The sequence below is a fragment of the Vombatus ursinus genome, unplaced genomic scaffold (genome assembly GCF_900497805.2).
Source record: "Vombatus ursinus unplaced genomic scaffold, bare-nosed wombat genome assembly UNPS02012319.1, whole genome shotgun sequence".
NCBI lineage: Eukaryota > Metazoa > Chordata > Mammalia > Diprotodontia > Vombatidae > Vombatus > Vombatus ursinus.
In genome coordinates this window covers 173,450-194,164 of record NW_020952097.1, presented here as the reverse complement: position 1 = coordinate 194,164, position 20,715 = coordinate 173,450, and the positions used below count along the sequence as shown (strand labels likewise).

The 20,715-nt window shown below is 47.4% G+C and overlaps 1 protein-coding gene across 4 annotated transcripts; it reads left to right on the top strand.

The window, feature by feature from the left end:
- Positions 1 to 3,205: 3,205 nt before the first annotated feature.
- Positions 3,206 to 19,457, top strand: LOC114039868 (alanine aminotransferase 1-like). 4 transcript variants are annotated; one of them, XM_027857766.1, is made up of 12 exons: positions 3,206 to 3,230; positions 3,613 to 3,663; positions 5,486 to 5,645; positions 6,534 to 6,623; positions 6,748 to 6,856; positions 7,214 to 7,347; positions 7,667 to 7,910; positions 8,169 to 8,248; positions 8,369 to 8,505; positions 8,770 to 8,944; positions 18,794 to 18,906; positions 19,023 to 19,457. In XM_027857766.1, exons 3-12 carry the CDS (start codon positions 5,490 to 5,492, stop codon positions 19,111 to 19,113), a joined length of 1,329 nt encoding a protein of 442 aa, XP_027713567.1. In that variant the 5' UTR covers positions 3,206 to 3,230; positions 3,613 to 3,663; positions 5,486 to 5,489; the 3' UTR covers positions 19,114 to 19,457. The 4 variants fall into 4 exon arrangements, with proteins under 4 accessions (XP_027713567.1, XP_027713566.1, XP_027713568.1 ...); XM_027857767.1 differs by lacking the exons at positions 3,206 to 3,230; positions 3,613 to 3,663 and adding exons at positions 4,763 to 4,881; positions 18,491 to 18,646; XM_027857765.1 differs by lacking the exon at positions 3,206 to 3,230 and having other exon boundaries at positions 3,560 to 3,663.
- Positions 19,458 to 20,715: the final 1,258 nt, after the last annotated feature.

Below are 20,715 nucleotides of genomic sequence, written 5' to 3'. Positions count from 1 at the left end.
AGCAATTAACAAGAACTCATGGGGCTCTTACAATCCCCATACTGAAATATACTCCTAATCCCAGGTGAGGGAGTGGGAAATGCTGAGTGATTAGGATTGTGAGAAGGAGTTTTAGCAGGGGATGAATTCCTGGAATTAGCCCCAAATCTCAGGAGTTGTCTCCTGCAATCCCAAAATGAATAGTTTCCAAACTCCTTATTGATTAATCTCAAAACCTCCAGAATCTAAGATGTTTTTAGCTGTATCTGACTTTTCACTGTAGCTCCAGCCTGGCTATAGTTGGGACCACAAGGAAAAAGTCTTACAGGCTTGTTTGTTTGTTTACAGTTTTCCTAGCTACAGCCCTTAGAAGTTTCTCGTTGGCTGCATTTTAATCTTTCAGGGATAAAGACTCTGAAAGACTTGCTCACAGTACACGAGATACAGACACAGAGACACAGACAAACAATTTACTTGACAAATACAAACAGTGAACAAAATCTAATCATAGAATGACAGGGAGAGGCTTGTTAGAAATCCCCATCATGAATTTGCAGATCCAAGACTGGACAGTGTAGCAACTGTATGCCTCTTCTAGGTGAGGGAGGGGCAAAGAGAGAGAATGGGAACTGTATCTACAAGCCTTCTTCAGAGCACCCCTAACATTGTGGACTTAAAGGGGTAGGTCCTGATAAAGTTAAGTTCAGGGATCTGAGTCCCTGTCAGGACTTTAGCCTTTAAGGGACAAAGGAGGAGGGAAGAGATGGCTGAGCAGAATTATCCTCCCCGGGACCCAAGTCCTCAAAGGAAGGGGAGGGGGGAGGAGGTAACAGATAAGGTAGAGGGGGTGGAGGAGAAGAAATGGCCAGAGGAGAGGGACAGGTCGGGGCCATTGGGTGGGAGGGGAAGGTGGGGTAGAGGGAATTAGCACAGGGGAAAATGGAGTTGAAGCAGTTTTGCAGTTTTTACAGGAAGAGGCTTCTGCCTTTCCTTCTCACTTCACCATCTCAGCACACCAATGATGAAAACATTCTCATTCCTGATTAGATGTCTTGTTGGTTTTTAAGCTTAATTTAGTTTTAAGATAGAGTAACTTAGACTGGTCAAAAGAGCCCCAACATGGCCAACATAATTCAGGGCTGTCTTTAGTTAATTGAGACCAACATTTGCAGTATTTGTTGTCATCAGACTGATAATGCTTTGACATACAAAAGGTAGCGGTCTTGTTAGGCAGATCTCTAATTTTAGTTTCTGATCAACCCATTACCCTATTGTTTTAGGATCCTTTACTGGAGGGGATCAAGAAAATAAATACCAAAATGATCCCTGTGCCCAAAGTTGCTTCAAAGAGAATTGTTGACTTTGACCAAACCCATGGAAGTCTGAGAATGAGAGCTGGGAGTAGAAAGAAAAACTCACCCACACGGGGCAAAGTTGAGACTCCAGGAAAAACCTGATGCTATGGTGCGGAATCACTACACCTGTCAGGGCGGGAGTCATCTCACCCCTCTATCAGTCCTATCCAAGTCATGGCACCAACCAGAGGTTTGGTCTGAAGAAGTAAACAGAATCAGTTTCCCACTTTACCAAAGGCTTGTTCAATAAACAAATAGAATGGAGTTCACCTTAAATAGAGGATCAAAGGATCAAGGAACAAACAGAATCAGGCTGTACATGTCCTTATATGAGCTTATTTATTCTCATTGAGCCAGAGAATTTTGCATGCATGGGAGTCAGGAAATAATTCTGAGCTCCCTGAAGGCTTAGTTCAAGAAGTTTTTATAACCATAGAGTAAGACCCCCCCAACTCCCACTCAGGATCCTGGTGTCCTTCATTAGCCAAAATTATAGTTCCACAAAACGGAAAGGGTCACCCCAGGATGTCTGGCTTTCTGCCAACAGTAAACATAGTGTATCGCAACATTGGGGGGTATCAAGATAGTGCCTCTAACAAGGGAGGGACATAAAAAGATAAGGGAAATGTCCAATGGACCATGTCCTTGGCAGATGAATGTTCCCAGTGAGCCAAATGCAGCAGAAGGGCTTGGATTCAGTCAGAGAGCAAAGCAAAGCATGTCTGTTATGCCCGAGCATGCAAAGAATTATGGTAGGTTAAGCTCAAAGTGGGCCAAAAATGGTTTTTCCTGATTGACGAATCCAGGTTATAGGCCTTTCTCAAGTGAGAGGGGTCAAGCTGGTTCATAACTGATATAAGAGACCTGATGAGAGGTACTCCAAGGACCATGTACTTTTGCCCCGGAGGCACTTCCCCCAGCTCAACTTCGGACTCTAGGGCAGAGTCCAGAGGGAGGAGGTCCTAGATAGGTGTTCCCTGGGGTGAGGTGTGGGGTTGGTGGAGTTTCTCCTCCTGGGCCTGACTCTGGCCTGGCTCAGCTGGGAAAGCTGACTGGGGGAGGGTGACGTATCAGAGATAATAAACTCTGACTTCCAGGGACCAAAGGGCAGCCAGGGAGCTCAAGGGGGTGTCCTTGTGTCCCCCCACTTCAGGAAGGTTGTATGAAGAGTGAGTGTGACAGAGCATACCCACCTGTACCATAAAGCACATGCACATGAGGCCATAGTGTGGTAACAGCAGCCATCCACTGCCACTGAACCCCCAGAAGAGGATGAGGATAAGCAGACAGATGCTGAGCTCCAGCCACAGGCTGTGGTGAGGGACCCAGGCCCTAAGGCCCAATCTCCTTCTTGAAAACATGCTTGACTGGTCTTCATCTCAGCCCTCTGAGTGTCAGGGCCTTTAGCAGTTCTGTCTCTCCTCCTCATCCTTCTTAATCTATTTCAGACCAAGACCCTATGGGCCCAGGAAGTCTTTAGGTAGATCACATTCATCCCTTGGCTCTAAGGAGCACAGCTGGCCTGCTGTCATCTCCTTACCCATTTTGCATTGGCCCAGATCAGGTTCCCTGATGCCCTTGTCTCCATATGCCTGTGACCTCTGTCTGTCTACCTTTCCTCTTTTCCTCATTTCCTCTTTTTCAGGGGGTTAGGAGCCTGTACATGCACAGGACATAGCACAGGGAGCCCATGACTGGGCTTGGGTGGTGGGGAGAGAGGACCAGATGGGCAGGCTGGGGTTAAATTTAGTGTGGGATGGTGCAGTTGCTGAAAAGGTCATTAGGGGGAGGAGAACTATCTGGCCCCGCCCGGGGTCCAAACCCATATTAACCTTGTGCACTGGGAGAGGGAAGGGCTGAGTAGAGAGAAACCTGCTGCCCACTTCATTCCAAGAGGTGAGACCTCTGGGAGGAAAGATGCACTTAAACTCAGTCTTCAAACAAGGGCAGATTCAAAGTCAGCTTTGGTGCCCTGGGCTATTTCTGTTAGTTGGCACAGAGTGGGATTTGGGGGGGATGGGCAAAGGTAACTAGACAAGGCAGAGTAGTGATCGGCCTTAGGACTGAGAACATGCCAAGCACAGCTGGGCTCAGCTATATGCAGTTATCTGGAAGCAGAGCAAAACTTGGTCAGAGCTGCCTGAGGCTAGGCTGGGCCACTTACAGGTGGCCCCTAAAGGAAGGGAAAGGGAGGGGTGGGGCTAGATGAGGATAAGGGACTCCTAACTCCTCCTTCTGCCCACTGGTGGGGCCCTCTGACTGTCTCCCTTCCTGCCAGGGGTAGGGAACTCGGAGAGAGGACCTGAGAAACCCGGACATTCCCCACAAGGTGAGTGTGGGCTAAGGGGAGAGGGCTGGACTATGATCACACCCCAGACAGGTGTGTTAGCAGTGGGTTGGAAGAGTCGCTCAGGACTGGGAACAAACTGAACCCACACATCCTGATCCGTAGCTCCAGGTTCAGTGACCTCTGAGTGGGTCCCCCTCCAGGCCTGGGGCTAGAGGATGGCTACGTTGACATCCATCGTCCTTCAGACCACTTCCCTCCCCCAGATTAATCCCTCTAGAAAGTGTGGTTTCACCCTGTGTTCTCTTTCTCTCTCCCCCAAACTTCTTCGTGCCCAGGAAGCCTGGAGGAGTTATAGTCTGGCAAAAGACTACTTCCAGGCGTGCTGGTTATGCAGACTCCTATCCCTGCTGTGCAGATCACCCCTTCTCTCCAGTCTCCCTGTCCTTGGTGTCTGAAGTCTCTGTGCCCTTTGACCAAAGTCCAGAAACCAAACATCTGGGCTCTCCTTCCATGAGCCTTCCAGAGACTTTTCCCAAGGACAGGGCAAGTACAGCCTTGGGGTAAGGGCTCTGAATTGCCAGCACCTCCGGGCCTGCATGGGGGTGGGAGGAGGAAGGGAGCAGAGCCTGGGAGGTTGAAAGAGGGTTCCCTCCCCCCCCAACATACATCAGCCTCAGGTGTTCATGTCAGCAGAGTAGGAATAGAATGATGGCATCAGAGTTCCCCACCCTTAGCCATGATTCCTGGGGCCTTGCCCAGTTGCCAGGGAAACAGGCCTGATCAGACAGAAAGATGAAGGGGCTGAACCTCAGCAGAACTCTGATGGGGTAACAGCCCAAGCTCGCAGGGAAACGGCAGCTGTAGCACCCCGGCCTCACATACACACTGTCTCCCGACACCCTCAGGGGCTTCCTCATCCCCAAGCCTCGGCTGTTTGGTCCCTCACCTCTCTCATCTTTCTCTTCCCCATCTATCTCTCTGTCTCTCCTGTGGCTGTCTGGGTTTCTCTCTCCCCTTCTCGCCTCAGCTATGTGACTGTCTCCCTGCTCCTGGCAGTGACAGGAGTCCTGCCCTAAGCTCCGCCTCTACCTTCCCTCCCTCCCCTACCCCTTCCAGGGGCAGAGCTATGCCAGGGCTGCTGGGGCGGGGCAGGGGGCCTGGGGCCTCAGCTCCCTTCTCACTCACTCCATTCTCTGTGGGACAATCTGGGAACTCAAGGCTCTGAGCGGGAGAGGGGACTCACCCCCTCCAGCACAGGTTTCCTACCCTCCCACTCCTCCTCCAATTCTTTTGCCTGATTCTCAGGGACGATTTCCTTCCCTCACCACCTTTCTGTTCCCTTCCCAGATGTCTCACCTCTTTTGCTTCCGACCCATCCTCCTTGTCCTTTCTCTTACCCCCTTTCATCCCTTTCCCTTTCTTCATCCCCTCTTCTCCTAACCCTTCTTTCCCACATGTCCTGCTCTTCCCTGGTCTCTGATCTATTCCTCCTCACTTCACCTCACCTTACCTCCCTCTCTCCCCCCCTCCTTCCTTGCCTGCTCTCCCTTCTTGGGCCCTAAACTCCATTTTTCCTCCTTCCCCTCCGACTTTCTCCTATACTTTCTCCTCTCTCTTTCTTGCCTTTCCTGCTTGCCTAATACCCTTACGTGGTGCCCTCCTGTACCTCTTCCTCCTCTTCTTCTCCCTCCTGCTCCCCTTTCCTGCCCTCCCCCCTTCAGTGCTCTTCCTCTCTCCGTCCCTTTCTGTCTTTGGACCCTCCCAGAACCAAGCTGCCTTACGCCGTCATGAGGGGGTGCTGTATGGGATGCTAGCATGGGGTGGGGAACTCTGAGTAGGCTTCATCTGTTCCCCCATGTAGGACCATGGCAAACAAGAACATGAAGCAACAGGTCATGAATGGGATTCGGGACAAGGTGCTGACCTTGGATACCATGAACCAATCTGTGAAAAACATCGAGTATGCTGTCCGAGGGCCCATCTTGCTTCGGGCTATGGAGCTGGAGAGAGAGCTTCAGCAGGTACTGTCCTGGGTTCCTCTCACCCCTTCACCCCCTTCCCAGACAGCCGCTCCGTCCAAACTTGTCACCTGTCCTTGGGGTAAGAACTAACTCTCCCGATGACTTTACCATCTTCCTTCCTTCCACTTAACTCCCTCCAGCCCCCTGAATGGATTGGTGAAGCACCTACTATGTGCTTAGCCCTGCCCAACCTCTTATTCCCAATCCAACTTCTCTTACTCCTGCCCATACCTATTTCTTAAGGTTCTGTTTCCCCAGGGACACACTGCCCCCCATCACTCTACCTGTCTCGTAGCTACATACCCTCCATGCCAACCTTTACACATGCCCTGGGTCAGGGGCTCCATGTTCCCATGCTTGAGATTTTTCTTTCTAGAATTGAGATTACTCCAGGAATACAAGGCCGTGAGTAATAGGATTAGAGAAGACACATAATAGAAGGGTAAGGAGGGTTCAGCCAGCATTGCCCCAGGTGTCCCGTCCCCTACAAGACCAGGGCTCTCTCTCCAGGCAGCTCTGGACTGTGGGCAGGAAGATAAGGTGGACCCAAACTGTCTCAGTACCCTTCCCAATTGTGGGTTTCAGCTGTGAGGGGCACCTCTCTAAGACCCTCCTGCCCATTGCCTTCTCTAGTCCACTTACCTTCACCCCTGCCTCCCTCAGTACAGCTGTGGGGTGGTAGGGGAGAGGCTGCATGAGTAAGGAATTCATCCTGTGCTCTCCCACCCCTTGCCAGGGGCTCTATAGCTTGTCTAGGCAGAATAGGGCAGGCACTGGGTGAGGCCAGCCCCCTCCCTCCTCAGGGTTATTTGGTTCTGGGAGCCCAGACAGCTGGGAAAGGAGAAGAATGAGGGGTAGAGGGAGGGCTCTCATCCTCTCTCTCTACAGGGTGTGAAGAAGCCCTTCACAGAGATTATCCGGGCCAATATAGGAGATGCCCAAGCTATGGGTCAGAAGCCAATCACTTTTATGCGCCAGGTGAGAGGCCTCGCTCCCACCCTGCCCAGTCCAGTTTAGTATCTGTTCCTTCTTTCCCTCGGGGGATGCCATGGGCCTTCACTTTGTGCCATTCTCTCCTCTCACACACACACACAACTCTCAGGTCTTGGCCCTCTGCCAGTACCCAGATCTCCTGAGCAGCCCATCCTTCCCAGAAGATGCCAAGAAACGGGCAATGAGAATCTTGCAGTCCTGTGAGGGCCACAGCACAGGTGAGTCCCTTCTCTGCCTGTTCTCACACTTGCCCCCTCAAGCAGCCTGTCACTGGATTTGTAGCACAGGAATCTGGTTTTGAATCTTAGCTCTGCTGGTTCTCACCTGTGTGACCTGGGACAAATCACTTCACCTCTCTGGGCCTGAATGTCTTCATCTGTAAAATGAGGGGGTTGGATGGGATGACTTCTGAGGCCCCTTGCAGCTTTGACGGTGAGACACTCTGGTTCTGAAGGGGGCCATGGTCCTGCCCTCAGGGATGCTATGATCTAAGGGAGTGTGGCTCTGCACACAGTCTCCATGCCCTTCTTTCTGACCCATACCCATCTTAACTCCCCATCCCCACCCTGGCTTAGGGTCTTACAGCGCCAGCGCTGGCATCCAGATGATTCGAGAAGATGTGGCAAGGTACATTGAGCATCGGGACGGGGGCATTGCTTCTGACCCTGACAACATCTTCCTGTCCACAGGGGCCAGCAGTGCCATCATGGTACACCTCCCTCTTTCTTTGTGTCTTCCCTTCCCCACCATCTGATTTCCTCAGACCCCTCCCCACTCCATCCCCTGCTCAGCCCTTCTTCTAGCAGCCATCGGCACAGAGGACCCCATTGTACCCGAGCCTGGCACAGCTTCTGCTCAGTTGGCAAGGAAAGGGGGAGGAAGTGGGGTGGGTACGGATTCCTAATCAGGGCCAGTGGGTCCATGGCTTCAGAAATGCTATGGAAGTCAGGGGGAGGAAGTAAAGGGTGTTGGCAAGAGGGAGCCCCTGTCCCCTGACCCTTGACTCAGCTTTTACCTCTCTTCTTCAGGCAGTGCTGAATCTGTTGGTGTCAGGTAAAGGAAAGACTCGGACAGGGGTCATGATTCCTATTCCCCAGTACCCATTATATTCAGCCACCCTGGCTGAATTTGATGCTGTCCAGATCAACTACTACTTGAATGAGGAGCATTACTGGGGACTAGATGTGGCTGAGTTGCAGCGGGCCCTAGAACAGGCCAAAGCTCACTGCCAGCCTCAGGTCCTGTGTGTCATCAATCCTGGCAACCCCACAGGTAGACGTACCTCACCCTTGCCTCATCCACCCCCCTGCCAGTCTGGCCCCATTGTCTACCCCATCCTCAGGCCCAGGCTTCCTTGGGCATCACCCTCCCCACGTCTTGGGTTGGGAATCTGTTCATGCATCTCATTCCCTGCCCCATCCTAGCCTAAGCACCAGGACAACCTGCAATCCACCTCTATCACCCACTTGTCCTCTGTGACCTCCTATGACCTTCTCCTGTCCACTTTTGTACTCCCAACTCCAAACCCAGGGCAGGTCCTGAGCCGTGAGAACATCGAAGCTGTCATTCGATTTGCCTATGAGGAGCATCTCTTCCTGATGGCTGATGAGGTGTCTAAGCAAGGGCCCTGCGGGGGGCGGGGGGCGGTGGGGTGGTTAGGGCTGGGGGAGGGGAGGCCTCAGGGGTGTCTTTGACTGTGAATGTGACCTCCCTTCTACCTGGACCCTCAGGTTTACCAGGACAATGTATATGCTGAGGGATCCCAGTTTCACTCATTCAAGAAGGTGCTGATGGAGATGGGCTCACCCTATGCCCAGCAGCTACAGCTTGCTTCCTTTCACTCCTGCTCTAAGGGCTACATGGGCGAGTAAGACACAGGGAGCATCAATGCTCCCCTTTCTTGGCCAGGGGGACACAGGAATCCTCCCTATCCTTCCAAGCCGGGGAGATATGGGAATCCCCCTCCCTAATTAACCAGAAACTCTTATCCCCAAGTAATAAGCCCCGTTATCCCCAGATAATAAGCCTTACCTATCCCTCAGTACTGCTCAGACATGCCCCAGGCCCTAAGTCCCCCTGGGAACCCTTCCCCAATTCCTTAGTCCTTTTGATCCTCTGACACTCTTCCTAGGTGTGGGTTCCGGGGGGGCTACACAGAAGTAGTGAATATGGACCCTGCAGTAAAGCAGCAGATGTTGAAGTTCCAGTCAGTTCGGCTATGCCCACCAGTACTAGGGCAAATTCTCATTGACATAGTGACAAATCCCCCCCAACCCGGGGAGCCCTCTTATCAGCAGTTCCAACAGGTGAGTAGGACCAAGGCCAAGGTAGATGGTGGGATGGGATGGGGCACCCTGCAGGCTGGGGAACCTTCCAGTAACAGTTCCATGGGTAAGTGGTGCCAGGGATCACAGACAGGGTCCTAGATTTGGAGCTGGAAGTGACCTCTGACATCATCTGGTCCAACCCCTTCATTTTGGAGGTGAGGAAACTAAAGCTTGGAAAAGGGTATGGACTTGCCTAAAGCCACACACCTAAAAAAAATAGGAGAGCTGGGACTTGAGCCAGGTTGTTCTTACTCCAAATCCAATCCAGCAAAAATCGAGAGCCCTAGGGGTACTGGGTGCCAGGGATGATAGGACCTGGTTTGAATCCAAGGTGAGCCTTCTACTCATGGAGCTCACAGTCTGGTGGGGGAACGAGGGACAATATTACACAAGTGCATGAGACCAGAGCAAACGAGCAGACAAGCAAACATGAGACCGAGGAATGGGGGGAGGGTTGGAACCAAGCCAGGGCAGCTGGTTGGAGGTGGTGCCCTAGGAGTTGGGCCTTAAAGGATCAGTCAGAATCAAGCCCGTGGCACGGCTGCCAAGAACACAGGGAGACCCCTAGTCCGCAATGAAGCATCCGAGGAGGAATTTGCTGGAAGCTCTTTGAAATATTGAGGAAAGAATTCAGCAAACCAGGAGTACAAGAGAGGGCGTCCCAGGCACAAGGAAGAGTATGGACAAAGGCATGGATTCCAGAGAGCACAGTCCGTTCTCAGGGTGCTGAGAGTAATCCAGTATGTGTCTATAGCACACAGCACAGGGAGAAGAGTAACAAATGTTGGGAAAGTTAGGGTGCCAGGTGATGGAGGGCCTTGGGAGAGGGGAGAAGAGCCACTAGGGAAGGCAGGAGGCAGTGAGGACACATACTTGAATGATGGTAGTGGGAGTTGTGAGGAAGAAACAGAGGAGAGAGATGTTGAGGAGATGAAACCAACAGGATCTGGTAACTGGACAGGAGAGGTGAGGGAGGAGGAGGAGGAGGAGGAGGAGGAGGGACAGATAACAGGTTCCCAAACACAGGGGCCTGGGGCCCTGGAGAGGCAGGGAAGTCAGAAAGAGGAGGCAGCTTGGTTAGGGGGAAACACTGGCTGGTAGACATCCTGGATTGGAGGTGCCAGTGATACCCCAAGAGGAGCTGTCTGCTTGGTCCTCGGGGACATGATTCTGTGACATCCTCAGAGGAGAGACACAAACTCGGGAGAGATCTGCAAAGATGGGATGTCAGTAAATCTGCAGATGTTACACACCTGCTCCACAGCTACAAGGGATGAAACAATCCCTACTGGCAAGGAATTTACATCAGAGTGAGGGAGATAATAAGGATGAATGGGATTGTTAAGGGAGAAGTGTAAATGGAAGTGGAAAGGGGCCAGGGGCAGACCCACACTGGGGCCAGAAGGAGGTTGAGGAGCCAGTGGAGACAGAGAAGGACCGGACAGTGTCAACCGGACCAGAACCGGTCTCTGATCTGTAGGTGGCCAAAGCTGAACAAGTAGGCTAGAGACAGGAGAGTCAGGAACCAAAGAGAAGTTTAATTAATTACACCGTGAGGAAAAGAGGATTGGAAACTGAAGTGTTCTTGAGGAGGGCTTGTGACTTGTGGCAGGGGCAGGGCTTTTATTCCTGAAAACCAAAAAAAGGTGGGACCTAACACAATAATTCTTAGGTCTTGAATAAATAGTTCTCATAGCAGGCCCACATGTGCAGACATCTTTGGGACAATACAGGCTTCCTGGGTCTTGTGGGCACAGTCTTAATTTTCTTAAGTCATACGAGTCTTGTGATTGTTCAGTGGGGTACAAAACCAGGTCTGCAGCACCTGGTTCAGTTCATTAACAGTTACAAGAAACAGGGATTGTGAGCATGTCAGGAGAGGTTGACTGATCACTTTCTGCTGCAGCATGTCAGCTGCTTCTGACCCTCAGGTCCCTGGGAAATAGGGAATCCCTCAGAGAACACCTGGTGCTGGTCAAAGCAATACATTTTGCCAGAGGATGAGATCATCCAGAGCGTAACCGCAAAGGATTGTTGTTATACCAAGCTCAGGACATAGCTTGCCTGCTGGGCCTTAGCTCAGGAAAACAGGGTGTCTCTTAATATCTTGATACAAGCCAAGATGCCAGTTCTGCCAGGATGAGATGTTGCCTGGGAGTTAGTTTCTTGAGGGGACCTATTGGAAAAGTGTGTCCTAGGGGTCATACTACCTATTGTTTGCTTGTAAGCAGAAAAGAGAGGGGTGCCAAGAACATAGGGGGAGAAAATGCCAACACACGGGAATCACAGTCTTAGTTGATTGGGCACATAAAAAAAGGGAAGAGGAAAAAAAAAAAGTAGGACAGTATCCTTAGCCCTCATCAGGAATCTTGGGACAGCTATCTTATCTGGTTGTTTGCTGCTTCTGGGTCCATACCAGATGAACCTGGAGGTCCCTGGAGGGTTCTGTTGTCCATTCAGTAGCAGGGGCTTTCTTTAGAAAATCCACAAGTTTGGCAGCTGTGGGAGTAGTCAGAATGACCTGGTAGGGTCCCTTAGAGAAAAGTCCTTGCATCAATCTTTGAATCTAAGTTTCTGGTCAGCATAACATAGGTACTTAGTTAAGAGTTTCTAAACAACACATAAAGATGATCCAGTTTCTCAGGCACACAGTACTAGGTTCAAACAATACAATAAAGTTTTCCTCACAATTCCCATAATTGCATAATTACATTAAGTCAGGTAGGGATCAGACTACTTAGAAGTCTCACAATGGACTAGTTCTGAGAAGAGAGATTTACCTGTCACCAAGGTAACCAAGAAAACTTAAACATAAACATCTTTAAAAAAAGACCAAAACAATACAATAGTAAGTGTTATGTGTCTGAGGCTGATTTGAACTCAGGTCCTCCTGACTCCAGGGGCGGTGCTCTATCCACTGCACCACCTAGCTGCCCCCAGAATCCCTTTTTCAAAAATCTATGAGCTGCTTCTCTATTTCTTAGCCAGTACCAGATAGTTTTGGTAATTACTGCCTTATAATATTGTTTAAGATCTGATACTGCTAAACCTCCTTCTTTTACATTTTTTATTAGTTCTTTTGCTACTCTTGACTTTTTTGTTCTTTATTTTTATTATATTGGCCCTGCCTACCCATGAATAATTTATATTTCTCCAATTATTTAAATCTCCTATAGTTCCTGGGTTTGTTTTGGCAAATATACTTCCAGGCATTTTATAGTGTCTAGATTTATTTTAAATGAGGTATCTCTTACTATCTCCTTGCAGGATTTTGTTCTAAAATTATTATTTGATTCAACTAACTTTTTAGTTGAGTCTTTGGAATTTTCCAAGTATATCACCATATCATCTGCAAAAAGAGATAGTTTTATTACCTCATTCCCTATTTTGATTCCTTCTATTTCTTTTTCTTCTCTTATTGCTATTGCCAGGATTTCCAGTATAATATTGAATATTATTGGTGACAGTGAGCATCCTTGTTTCGTATCTGAAGGCTTCTAGCTTATCCCCATGATAAATAATGCTTGCTGGTGGTTTTAGATAAATGTGCTTTTTATCAATTTAAGGAAAAACCCATTTATACCTATATTTTCAAATGTTTTTTAATAGAAATCAGTGTTGTACTTTAAATTTTTCTGCATCTCTTGACATAATCACATGATTTGTTATTATTGATACAATCAAATATGTTAATAATTTTCCTTATGTTAAACCATCTCTGCATTCCTGGTATAAATACTACTTGGTCATAATGTATAATCTTTGTAATATATTGTTGTAATCTTTTATCTAGTATTTTATTTAGGATTTTTGCATCCATATTCATTAATGAAATTGGTCAATAATTTTCTTTTTCTGTTTTTACTCTTCCTGATTTTAAGTATCAGTATCATATTTATTTCATAAAAGGAGTTTGGCAGGATCCCTTCTTTGCCTATTATTCCAAATAATTTATTTAATATTGGAATTAGTTGATCTTTAAATGTTTGATAGAATTCACTTGTACCTAGTGATTTTTTCTTGGGAAACTCATTTATGGACTGTTCTTCTGCCTTTTTAAATTATCAGAGAGCTACTTTTAAAATGGTAAAATAATTTCACTTTCTTTACCATTATCAATACAATTTATGTGTAAAATCCTTAATCCAATTTTGAGAACTTATTAGTAAAACATACTCAAAGCCTGAATTTCCATGATAGATAAATTTTGGAAGCCAATCATATACATTTGTACATAGTTCTTAGAGAAAAGTCTAATCCTATTGCTGTTCTCAAAATTTACTATTGCATTTAATTAGGAAAGGTTCACATTACATCTTTGTCTTATTACTTTGTTTAATCATTTCCCCTTAGGAGGATATTATAATTTGTCCACAAATGTGGGTTAAAATTCTAAGATGTTCATACTTTCATTCTATTATAGTAACTCAGAGATGTCCCAATATCAATTTATTATTTAATAGATTTAGTATTGTACTTTCAAAACTTCTTGATTATAGATTGCTATAAAAGGAAAAAAAGGACATAGTTATAACAATGTCATATATCATAACAAAGGGGAAAACTCCCTTAGCTCCATTTGATTCCAGGCATGAGTCATATCTGACAGCTGTAGTCACAATGTATCAAAAGCAAGGCTCAGGATTAACCAGGTGGGAATTTTCCCTTTCAGAAAGGAAATAGCACAACGAGGAAATACAATCAGGAGGATCCTACCTAGTCTGCCCACAATGGGGGGACTAAGTCATCGCCAAAACTTTTCCCAGGCACAGGCATCCACCTTTAGCAGTTCCTAGACTGCAGCACATGCCATTTTCTGTTATTGGCTTCATGACAATCCAGACAACTATTCCTGTAAATCAAAGCTCAAAACAATAGTAAATTACAGTCCCAGGAATTTTTACCTTAAATAGCAAAATTTCACTAACCCCAACTTAGGGCTTGAATATCTTTCCCTAATAGTTAACATTTCATTTATCCATTACTTATAAATTGAAACTACCCATATTCTGGGGCTTCAGACATACAGCAAATACCTGATAGTTGACTCACCATTAATATGTTGAATCTACATCTGTAAACCACCATATACACTTTCATAATAGCCAAGAATTTTAAATGAAAATCCACTATTATAGTAAACTTATTATAGTATTATAGTAAGCAGTATTATTATTATTATGTTTCATAACAAAATATGCCTCATGAACTATTTAGCAATTTTCAAATATCTATTTTTATTGTATCCTTTTATTTTTTTATTTTTATTTTATTTTTTTAGTGAGGCAGTTGGGGTTAAGTGACTTGCCCAGGGTCACACAGCTAGTAAGTGTCAAGTGTCTGGTCTGAGGCCGGATTTGAACTCAGGTCCTCCTGACTTCAGGGCCAGTGCTCTATCCACTGGTCACCTAGCTGCCCCTATCACGTCCTTTTAAAAGCCTGATTCATGTGTAACAGCATCAAGATTAAAAAGTTACTTTGTCTAACAGCATTTCTGTTACAATGGTCTCTCGAATTTCACAATATAAGAGAATTTAGAAACATAATAACATAAACCATATCATGTATTTAAAACATGAAGCAAAACTTCAGATGACATCAATTCAGTGAATTGCATTTCCAAATTATCACATAAAAATCATTAATCTTATTGCCTTTGACATTTTAAAACCACTTTAGAGTTATCAGGTATGGAACAATTACATTCAATTAAAGAAATAATAAGGTAGTGCTTAGCATATGCCAGTCACTGTGTTAAGCACTTTACAATCCTTATATTATTTTGATCTCTTAACAACCCTGGAAAGTGGGTACCATTATTATTTTTCTCTTTATAGATCAGGAAACTGGGGCAAACAGAGATAAGATAATGGTTTTGGTTTTTTTTTTGCTTTTTGGTGAGGCAATCGGGGCTAAGTGACTTGCCCAGGGTCACACGGCTGGTAAGTGTAAAGTGTCTGAGACCACATTTGAACTCAGGTCCTCCTGACTCCAAGGCCAGAGCTCTATCCACTGCAACACCTAGCTGCCCTGAGATAAGATAATTTACACAAGATTACACAGCTAGTAAGTTTTTGCATCTAGAAAAGAGAAGGGTGGGCTCACCAAGGGCAGAGGCTGGCTGTTCCACCCCTCAACCTCATACTGCCATGCTAGGTGCTGCCAGGGGCACCAGGACCTTCCCAGGCAGCAGCTGAGCAGGGCCTGCGGAGGGCTTTGGGGGGGGTGCGGTAGAATCCCGGGGTTAGGGTGGCTGGTGCCAGGACCTCCCATTGATGGTAGTTCATGGTGGCAGGGCAAGGAAGGTGGGTGCTGGCCATAGGGCCTGACCCACCTTCGCAATGACTGCAGCTTCAGGGGCAGGCACTGCTGGGACTGGGGCCACTTGCAGCTGATTGGGCAGGGTGGGCAGGATGTATGGTGCCTGAGTGATGCCCCCCCAGACTTGCCTAGAGGGGCAGGCTGCAGGATGCTCAGAGGCACAGGGTCCCTGCCGGTGCGGGGGTGGGGGGAACTGCTGCAGCTGCTGCTCCCCCTCCACCAAGTGAACATAGCTGGAAGGGCAGAATATAGTTCAAGTTTCCCTCCATTTTTCCAGCAATCTTTTTTCCAACACCTGTATTTGTGAATCTGATCTGAGATGAGAGGGGTTAACAGGAAGAGAGAAGGTCTCTGCCCTGAAGAAGTTTCAGAAGAGACATGGGTTATAATGGTCTTGTTAGCAGTCCCCACAACGGAGATACACTCATGACTCTGGGGTAGAAGACTGGGGAAGGCAGAGGGGGTTAAAACTGATGGTGCGGCACCAGTACCAACAAAGGTAGATACTTCTTGCCCCTGAATGATCAAGGGGACATCTCCAACAGGAGTCCAATCCTCTGGGTTGGGGGATTACAGGCCTGCTCTGAATATGCCCCTCCTTGTGGCCCTCCTCCTCTTGTCATCCCTCCCGGAGCCTCGATATGCTGAGTGATTGAGGTTGTGTGGAGGATCCCTCAATATTTGGGTTTTTTCCTCCTTTTGTCAGCATCCACCCCAGACTTCATTCTACATTCTGTAGCTTGCATCTCTTGTTTAAATTACTTGACTTTCTTACTGGTGCAGAAGGGACATGGGGAGAGATGGGCTATTGCAATTACAGGAGAGTTGCAAGGAAAATTTTCTTTTTAGCATCTCTAAGTTCTTATTTCTAATTTCTAAAATTATTTCTAATTAAGCACCTCTAAGTTCTTCTTTCTAATTTCTTCTTTCTAATTTCTTCTTTCTAATTTCATCCTCCTCCACCAGAGTGACTGCCAGTTGTGCCGTGGTCTTGAGGAAGAACCCAATATCAGAATGTTGTCAATCAGTTTAATTTGTTTAGAGATTGGTGGGTGAAGATTATTAATAAAATAAGATAAAAACTGAAATGTCAAGGAAAGGTTAACAAGAGGCTGCTATAAAGTGCAAACCATTTGCCTATTTTTTTTCTTTCTTCACTCTTGGATTACTTCCAAACTAGCTGCCTTCCTTCATTTCCCTAGAACAAAGAAGCTATTAATCTTGTCATTTACTTTGAAAAACGTTTATGTAATTTAATCCTTATTTTTCTTTAAAACAAATTTTATAGAGTGGTAAGATATTTCAGATGGAGTGAATTTCTGGAATTACTCAAAAGTCTCAGGAATTGTCTCCTGCAATCTTAAAATGATTAATCTTCAAACCTTGAAAATCTGCTAAGATGTTTTTAGTGGTTCTACAACTTTGATTATCTGATTTTTTTTCCTGTAATTCCAGCATAGCCAAAGCTAAAATGACAGAAAAAAAAATTGTCTTACACATTTTTCCTCTTTTCTTATAACCTAAACTCCCACAGAATGCCTAAAGTGGGGGTTAGTTCTGCTTATTGGGACAATTGCTTCAACAGTGAAAGTTCATTAATCTTTCCCAGTGTTCTAAACTCTCTACAACCTTTACAAGTTTTTCTGACTAGATGCATTTTAAATCTTTCAAGGTAATAGAATCTAGTTCACAACACAAACATGATGCAGACATGTTACATTTTACAAAGACACAGACAAAACAAGACAGACAGAAACATCGGTCTAGCTCACAACACAAACATGACAAAGCATGCAATTAAAATGCTAATTTCAACTGGTTCTGAGGCACACAGTACAACAGACACCTACGTGATTTGCAAAATTTAACAAGGATGTGTGGTAAGGAGCAGGAGGCACAAAGAGAGGCCAATTAACAAAAGGTGTGCAGAAAGGATATGCTTTCCAGAGTGATCTGGGATGAACCAGGTCAAGGGAGGGACCCTGGAGTTTTCCTCACAAAGAAAGGTGAGCTCAACCAAAGCATGAGCCTGGAGGATTGGAACAGGAACAAGGGCAGCTGACTACCCAGATGGGGGGGGGGGCAAGTCCCACAGCCAGAGTAGGGGGGGGTTGGATTCTGGAGAAATAAATCTCCAGTGGTGCCTACTCTGTTTTCACTGGTACCAGAAAGTCAAATGACCTGGTTCTGAGTCCAAACCAACTTCTGACACCAATTTAAATGTCATCCAGACCAGAACCAGTCTTTAAACTGTGGGTGGCCAGAGCTGAGCAAAGCAGGCTAGAGACAAGAGAGTCAGGAATCAAAAATTTAACTAATTTCAGAATGAGCAAAACAGGTTTGCAAACTGAAGTCCCCCTGAGGAGGGCTTATGGCTTGTGGCAGGGGTAGGGCTTTTATTCTTGAAAACCACAAAAAGATGGGACCTAACACAATCATTCTTAGGTCTTGAATAAACAGTTCCCATGGCAGACCCACATGCGCAGGCATCTTTCGGACAATACAGGATTCCTGGGTCCTGTGGGCACAGTCTCTTACGTTTACTGTCTCAGGTAATAAAGGTCATTGAGACTTATGATCATTCAGCAGCGTACAGAATCAGAGGTAGTGCGGCAGGAACAAGAGTGCAGCACCTGGTTCAGTTCACTTAGCAATTACAAGAAACAGAAATTGTGAGCATGTCAAGTGATGCTGATTGATCACTTTCTGCTGAAACATATTGACTGCTTTTGGCTGTCAGGTCACTGGAAAATAGGGAATCCCTCAGAGAATACCTGGTGCTGGTCAAAGCAATACATTTTGCCAGAGGGGGAAATCACCCAGAAGGTGATCACAAAGGATTATTGTTATGCCAAGCTCAGGACACAGTTTGCTTGCTGGGCCTTAGCTCTAGAAAATAGGGTGTCTCCTAATATCTTTACAACAGAGAGATAGAAGAACCTAGGGACAGGGTATATTGTCTCTCTGTCACAGGAGGAAGAGGAAGAAAGTAGTCCATCAGCCACAGTGTCTAAAACTACAGAGAGGATGAGGATGGAGAAATCACTATTGGATCTGGCAGTTAGGACATTGGTGACTTCAGAGTTTCAGCAGAGTATTGTAGGGATCTAGCAAGCTGTCTATTCCATGAGACTGCCCCCCTGAAGTTGTGGGGTGGGGGTGGCCAGCAAACTGGTTAAGCCCTGACTCTTCTTCCAACCCCAGGAAAAGAAGGCTATATTGGCAAGGCTGGCAGAGAAGGCCCAGCTCACGGAGAAGATTTTAAACAAGCAACCTGGCATCCACTGTAACCCAGTGCAAGGGGCTATGTACTCTTTCCCCCGCATCCAGCTACCCCCCAAAGCACTGCAGCGTGCAAAGGTGTGAGACAATCCTCCCTTGGGGTGGGGAGTGGGGAAGGGCTATGAAGGGCTGGGGTAGGCTGGATTTAAGGGGCTGGATCCCTCATTCTTCTGTGTGTGTGTGTGTGTGTGTCCGTGTTTGTGTCTCCTCTCTGTTGCTGCCCAGGAGCTGGGCCAGCCTGCTGATATGTTCTTCTGCATACAACTCCTGGAGGAGACTGGTATCTGCGTGGTACCTGGCAGTGGCTTTGGCCAGAAGGATGGCACCTACCACTTCAGGTAGAGGGTGGGAGGTTTCACTGAGAGCTTCAGGCCATTGACTGAGGGGCCCCTTCCAGAGCACTGAGGGGAGATGCCAACCACTGACCTTTCCTCCCCTTCCCTTCCACCCCCAGGATGACCATTCTTCCCCCTTTGGAGAAGCTGAAGATCCTTCTAGAGAAACTGAACCAATTTTATGCCAAGTTTACTCAGGAATATTCCTAATGGACAGAGACTGAAGGGAAAAGAGGGGAGGAGAACTACTTCTGCCTATCCATTATCTAGCTCTTCTCTGCAAATAACTCTTGGGCCCCTGCCTGTTTATGTTTCCCTCCTTTCCCTGTGACTCCCTCTCCCTTCCCTGGGGGCTGTTGGGGAGAGGGTAAGAAATACAGGATGGTGGACAGTGCCCAGAGGTATCAGCACAGACTTGGAGAGAGGCGTGGTCCCTGGCATCTCTCTGAGGATCCCAAGTGAGAGCCATAGGGATCCTTGGGAGGTACCAGGGTTGAGGGAATGAACTCTTGGGCCCTTCTTACAAGGCATCCTAATAAAGATATTGAAGAGGTTCTGGTGCCCCTACTTCTTAGGAAGAACAGTGAAGGGGTACATGACTTTGTGACTCCTGAGGAACAGCAAGAAAGCTAGTTTGGTTGGCTATAGAGTGGAAGAAGGGTATGTACACACACCTATACATATACTTGTGTATGTGTGTCTTTGTGTGAGCATACACATATACATATATGTTGGGCCTAGAGTCAAGAAGACCTTCTTTCCGGAGTTAAAATCCAGCCTCAGACACTTATACTGTGTGACCCTGGGCAAGTCACTTAACCCTGTTTGCCTCAGTTTCCTCACCTGTAGAATGAGCTGGAGAAGGAAATGGCAAACCACTTCAGTATCTCTGTCAAGAAAACCCTAAATGGGGTCACAAAGTCAGAAACGACTCAAAACAACTCAACAACCATTTAATTGAAGAGCTTCTACTTGATTCAGGAGGCAATAGGGAAAGCATAGAGTCTGAGCAGGGGCACGACCTCATCAGACTGGTGCTTTTGGAAAATCACTTTGCCAGCTCTGGGAGGACAGATTGGCTGGGGAAGACTTTGAGTCAGGAAGAACAATGGATTGATTAATCAGCACGCATTCATTCAGTGCTTACTACCTGCCAGACAAGGTGCTGGTCTACGTGCTAAGAACACAAAAGGGAAAGTGAAGCTGTCCCTGCCCTCAGGAAGCTTCCATTCCAGTAGGGCTGACAACACCTGCGCACACGTGTAATACTTATGATAGAGACATAACGTAAGCAAAGCGAATAATACGAGGTACTCTGGGAAGGGATAGCACCTGCATCTGCTGGCTTGGGGGAAGGGCGCAGAAGGTGGCACTCGGGCTGAGTCTTGAAGGAAATCAGGAAATCCAAGAGGCGAAAATGAGAAGGGAGTAATTAGGCCTCCAGAACCGCGAAGGTTGGGCCTAGAGAGGCGCCAGCTGTGTCCCGGAAATCCGTTCAGCGGCTCTTCTAGCCGGCCGGAAGTCCAGGGGACCTTCTAGCCCGCCTCCGTACTCTATGGCCTTGGAGGACCGCGAAGGCGCCAAGTCCCATGGAGCTCGGCCTGACCCGGTGAAGAGCGGGGCTGGGGGTCGCGGTGAAAGGCAGAGGTGGTCCCTTCCTCTGGTCCCGGCTCGAGTTTCCGTGTCCGCAGAACCCCTGGCCACGGTAGCCCCCGGCGGGCACCGGCATGGCGGGAGTCCTAACGTCAGCCTTTCCTCCTAGAAACCCTGTCCACCCCCCAGCAGGCTCCCCTGGGGGCAGACCGAGACCCT

What these genes read in the sequence shown, in the direction of transcription:
- LOC114039868 (XM_027857767.1), top strand. Translation starts at nt 5,490, where the DNA reads ATGGCAAACAAGAACATGAAGCAACAGGTCATGAATGGGATTCGGGAC. An exon ending in TCTAAGGGCTACATGGGCGA is followed by an intron (nt 8,506 to 8,769) that starts GTAAGACACAGG and finishes CACTCTTCCTAG; the next exon opens with GTGTGGGTTCCGGGGGGGCT. An exon ending in AAGCACTGCAGCGTGCAAAG is followed by an intron (nt 18,647 to 18,793) that starts GTGTGAGACAAT and finishes GTTGCTGCCCAG; the next exon opens with GAGCTGGGCCAGCCTGCTGA.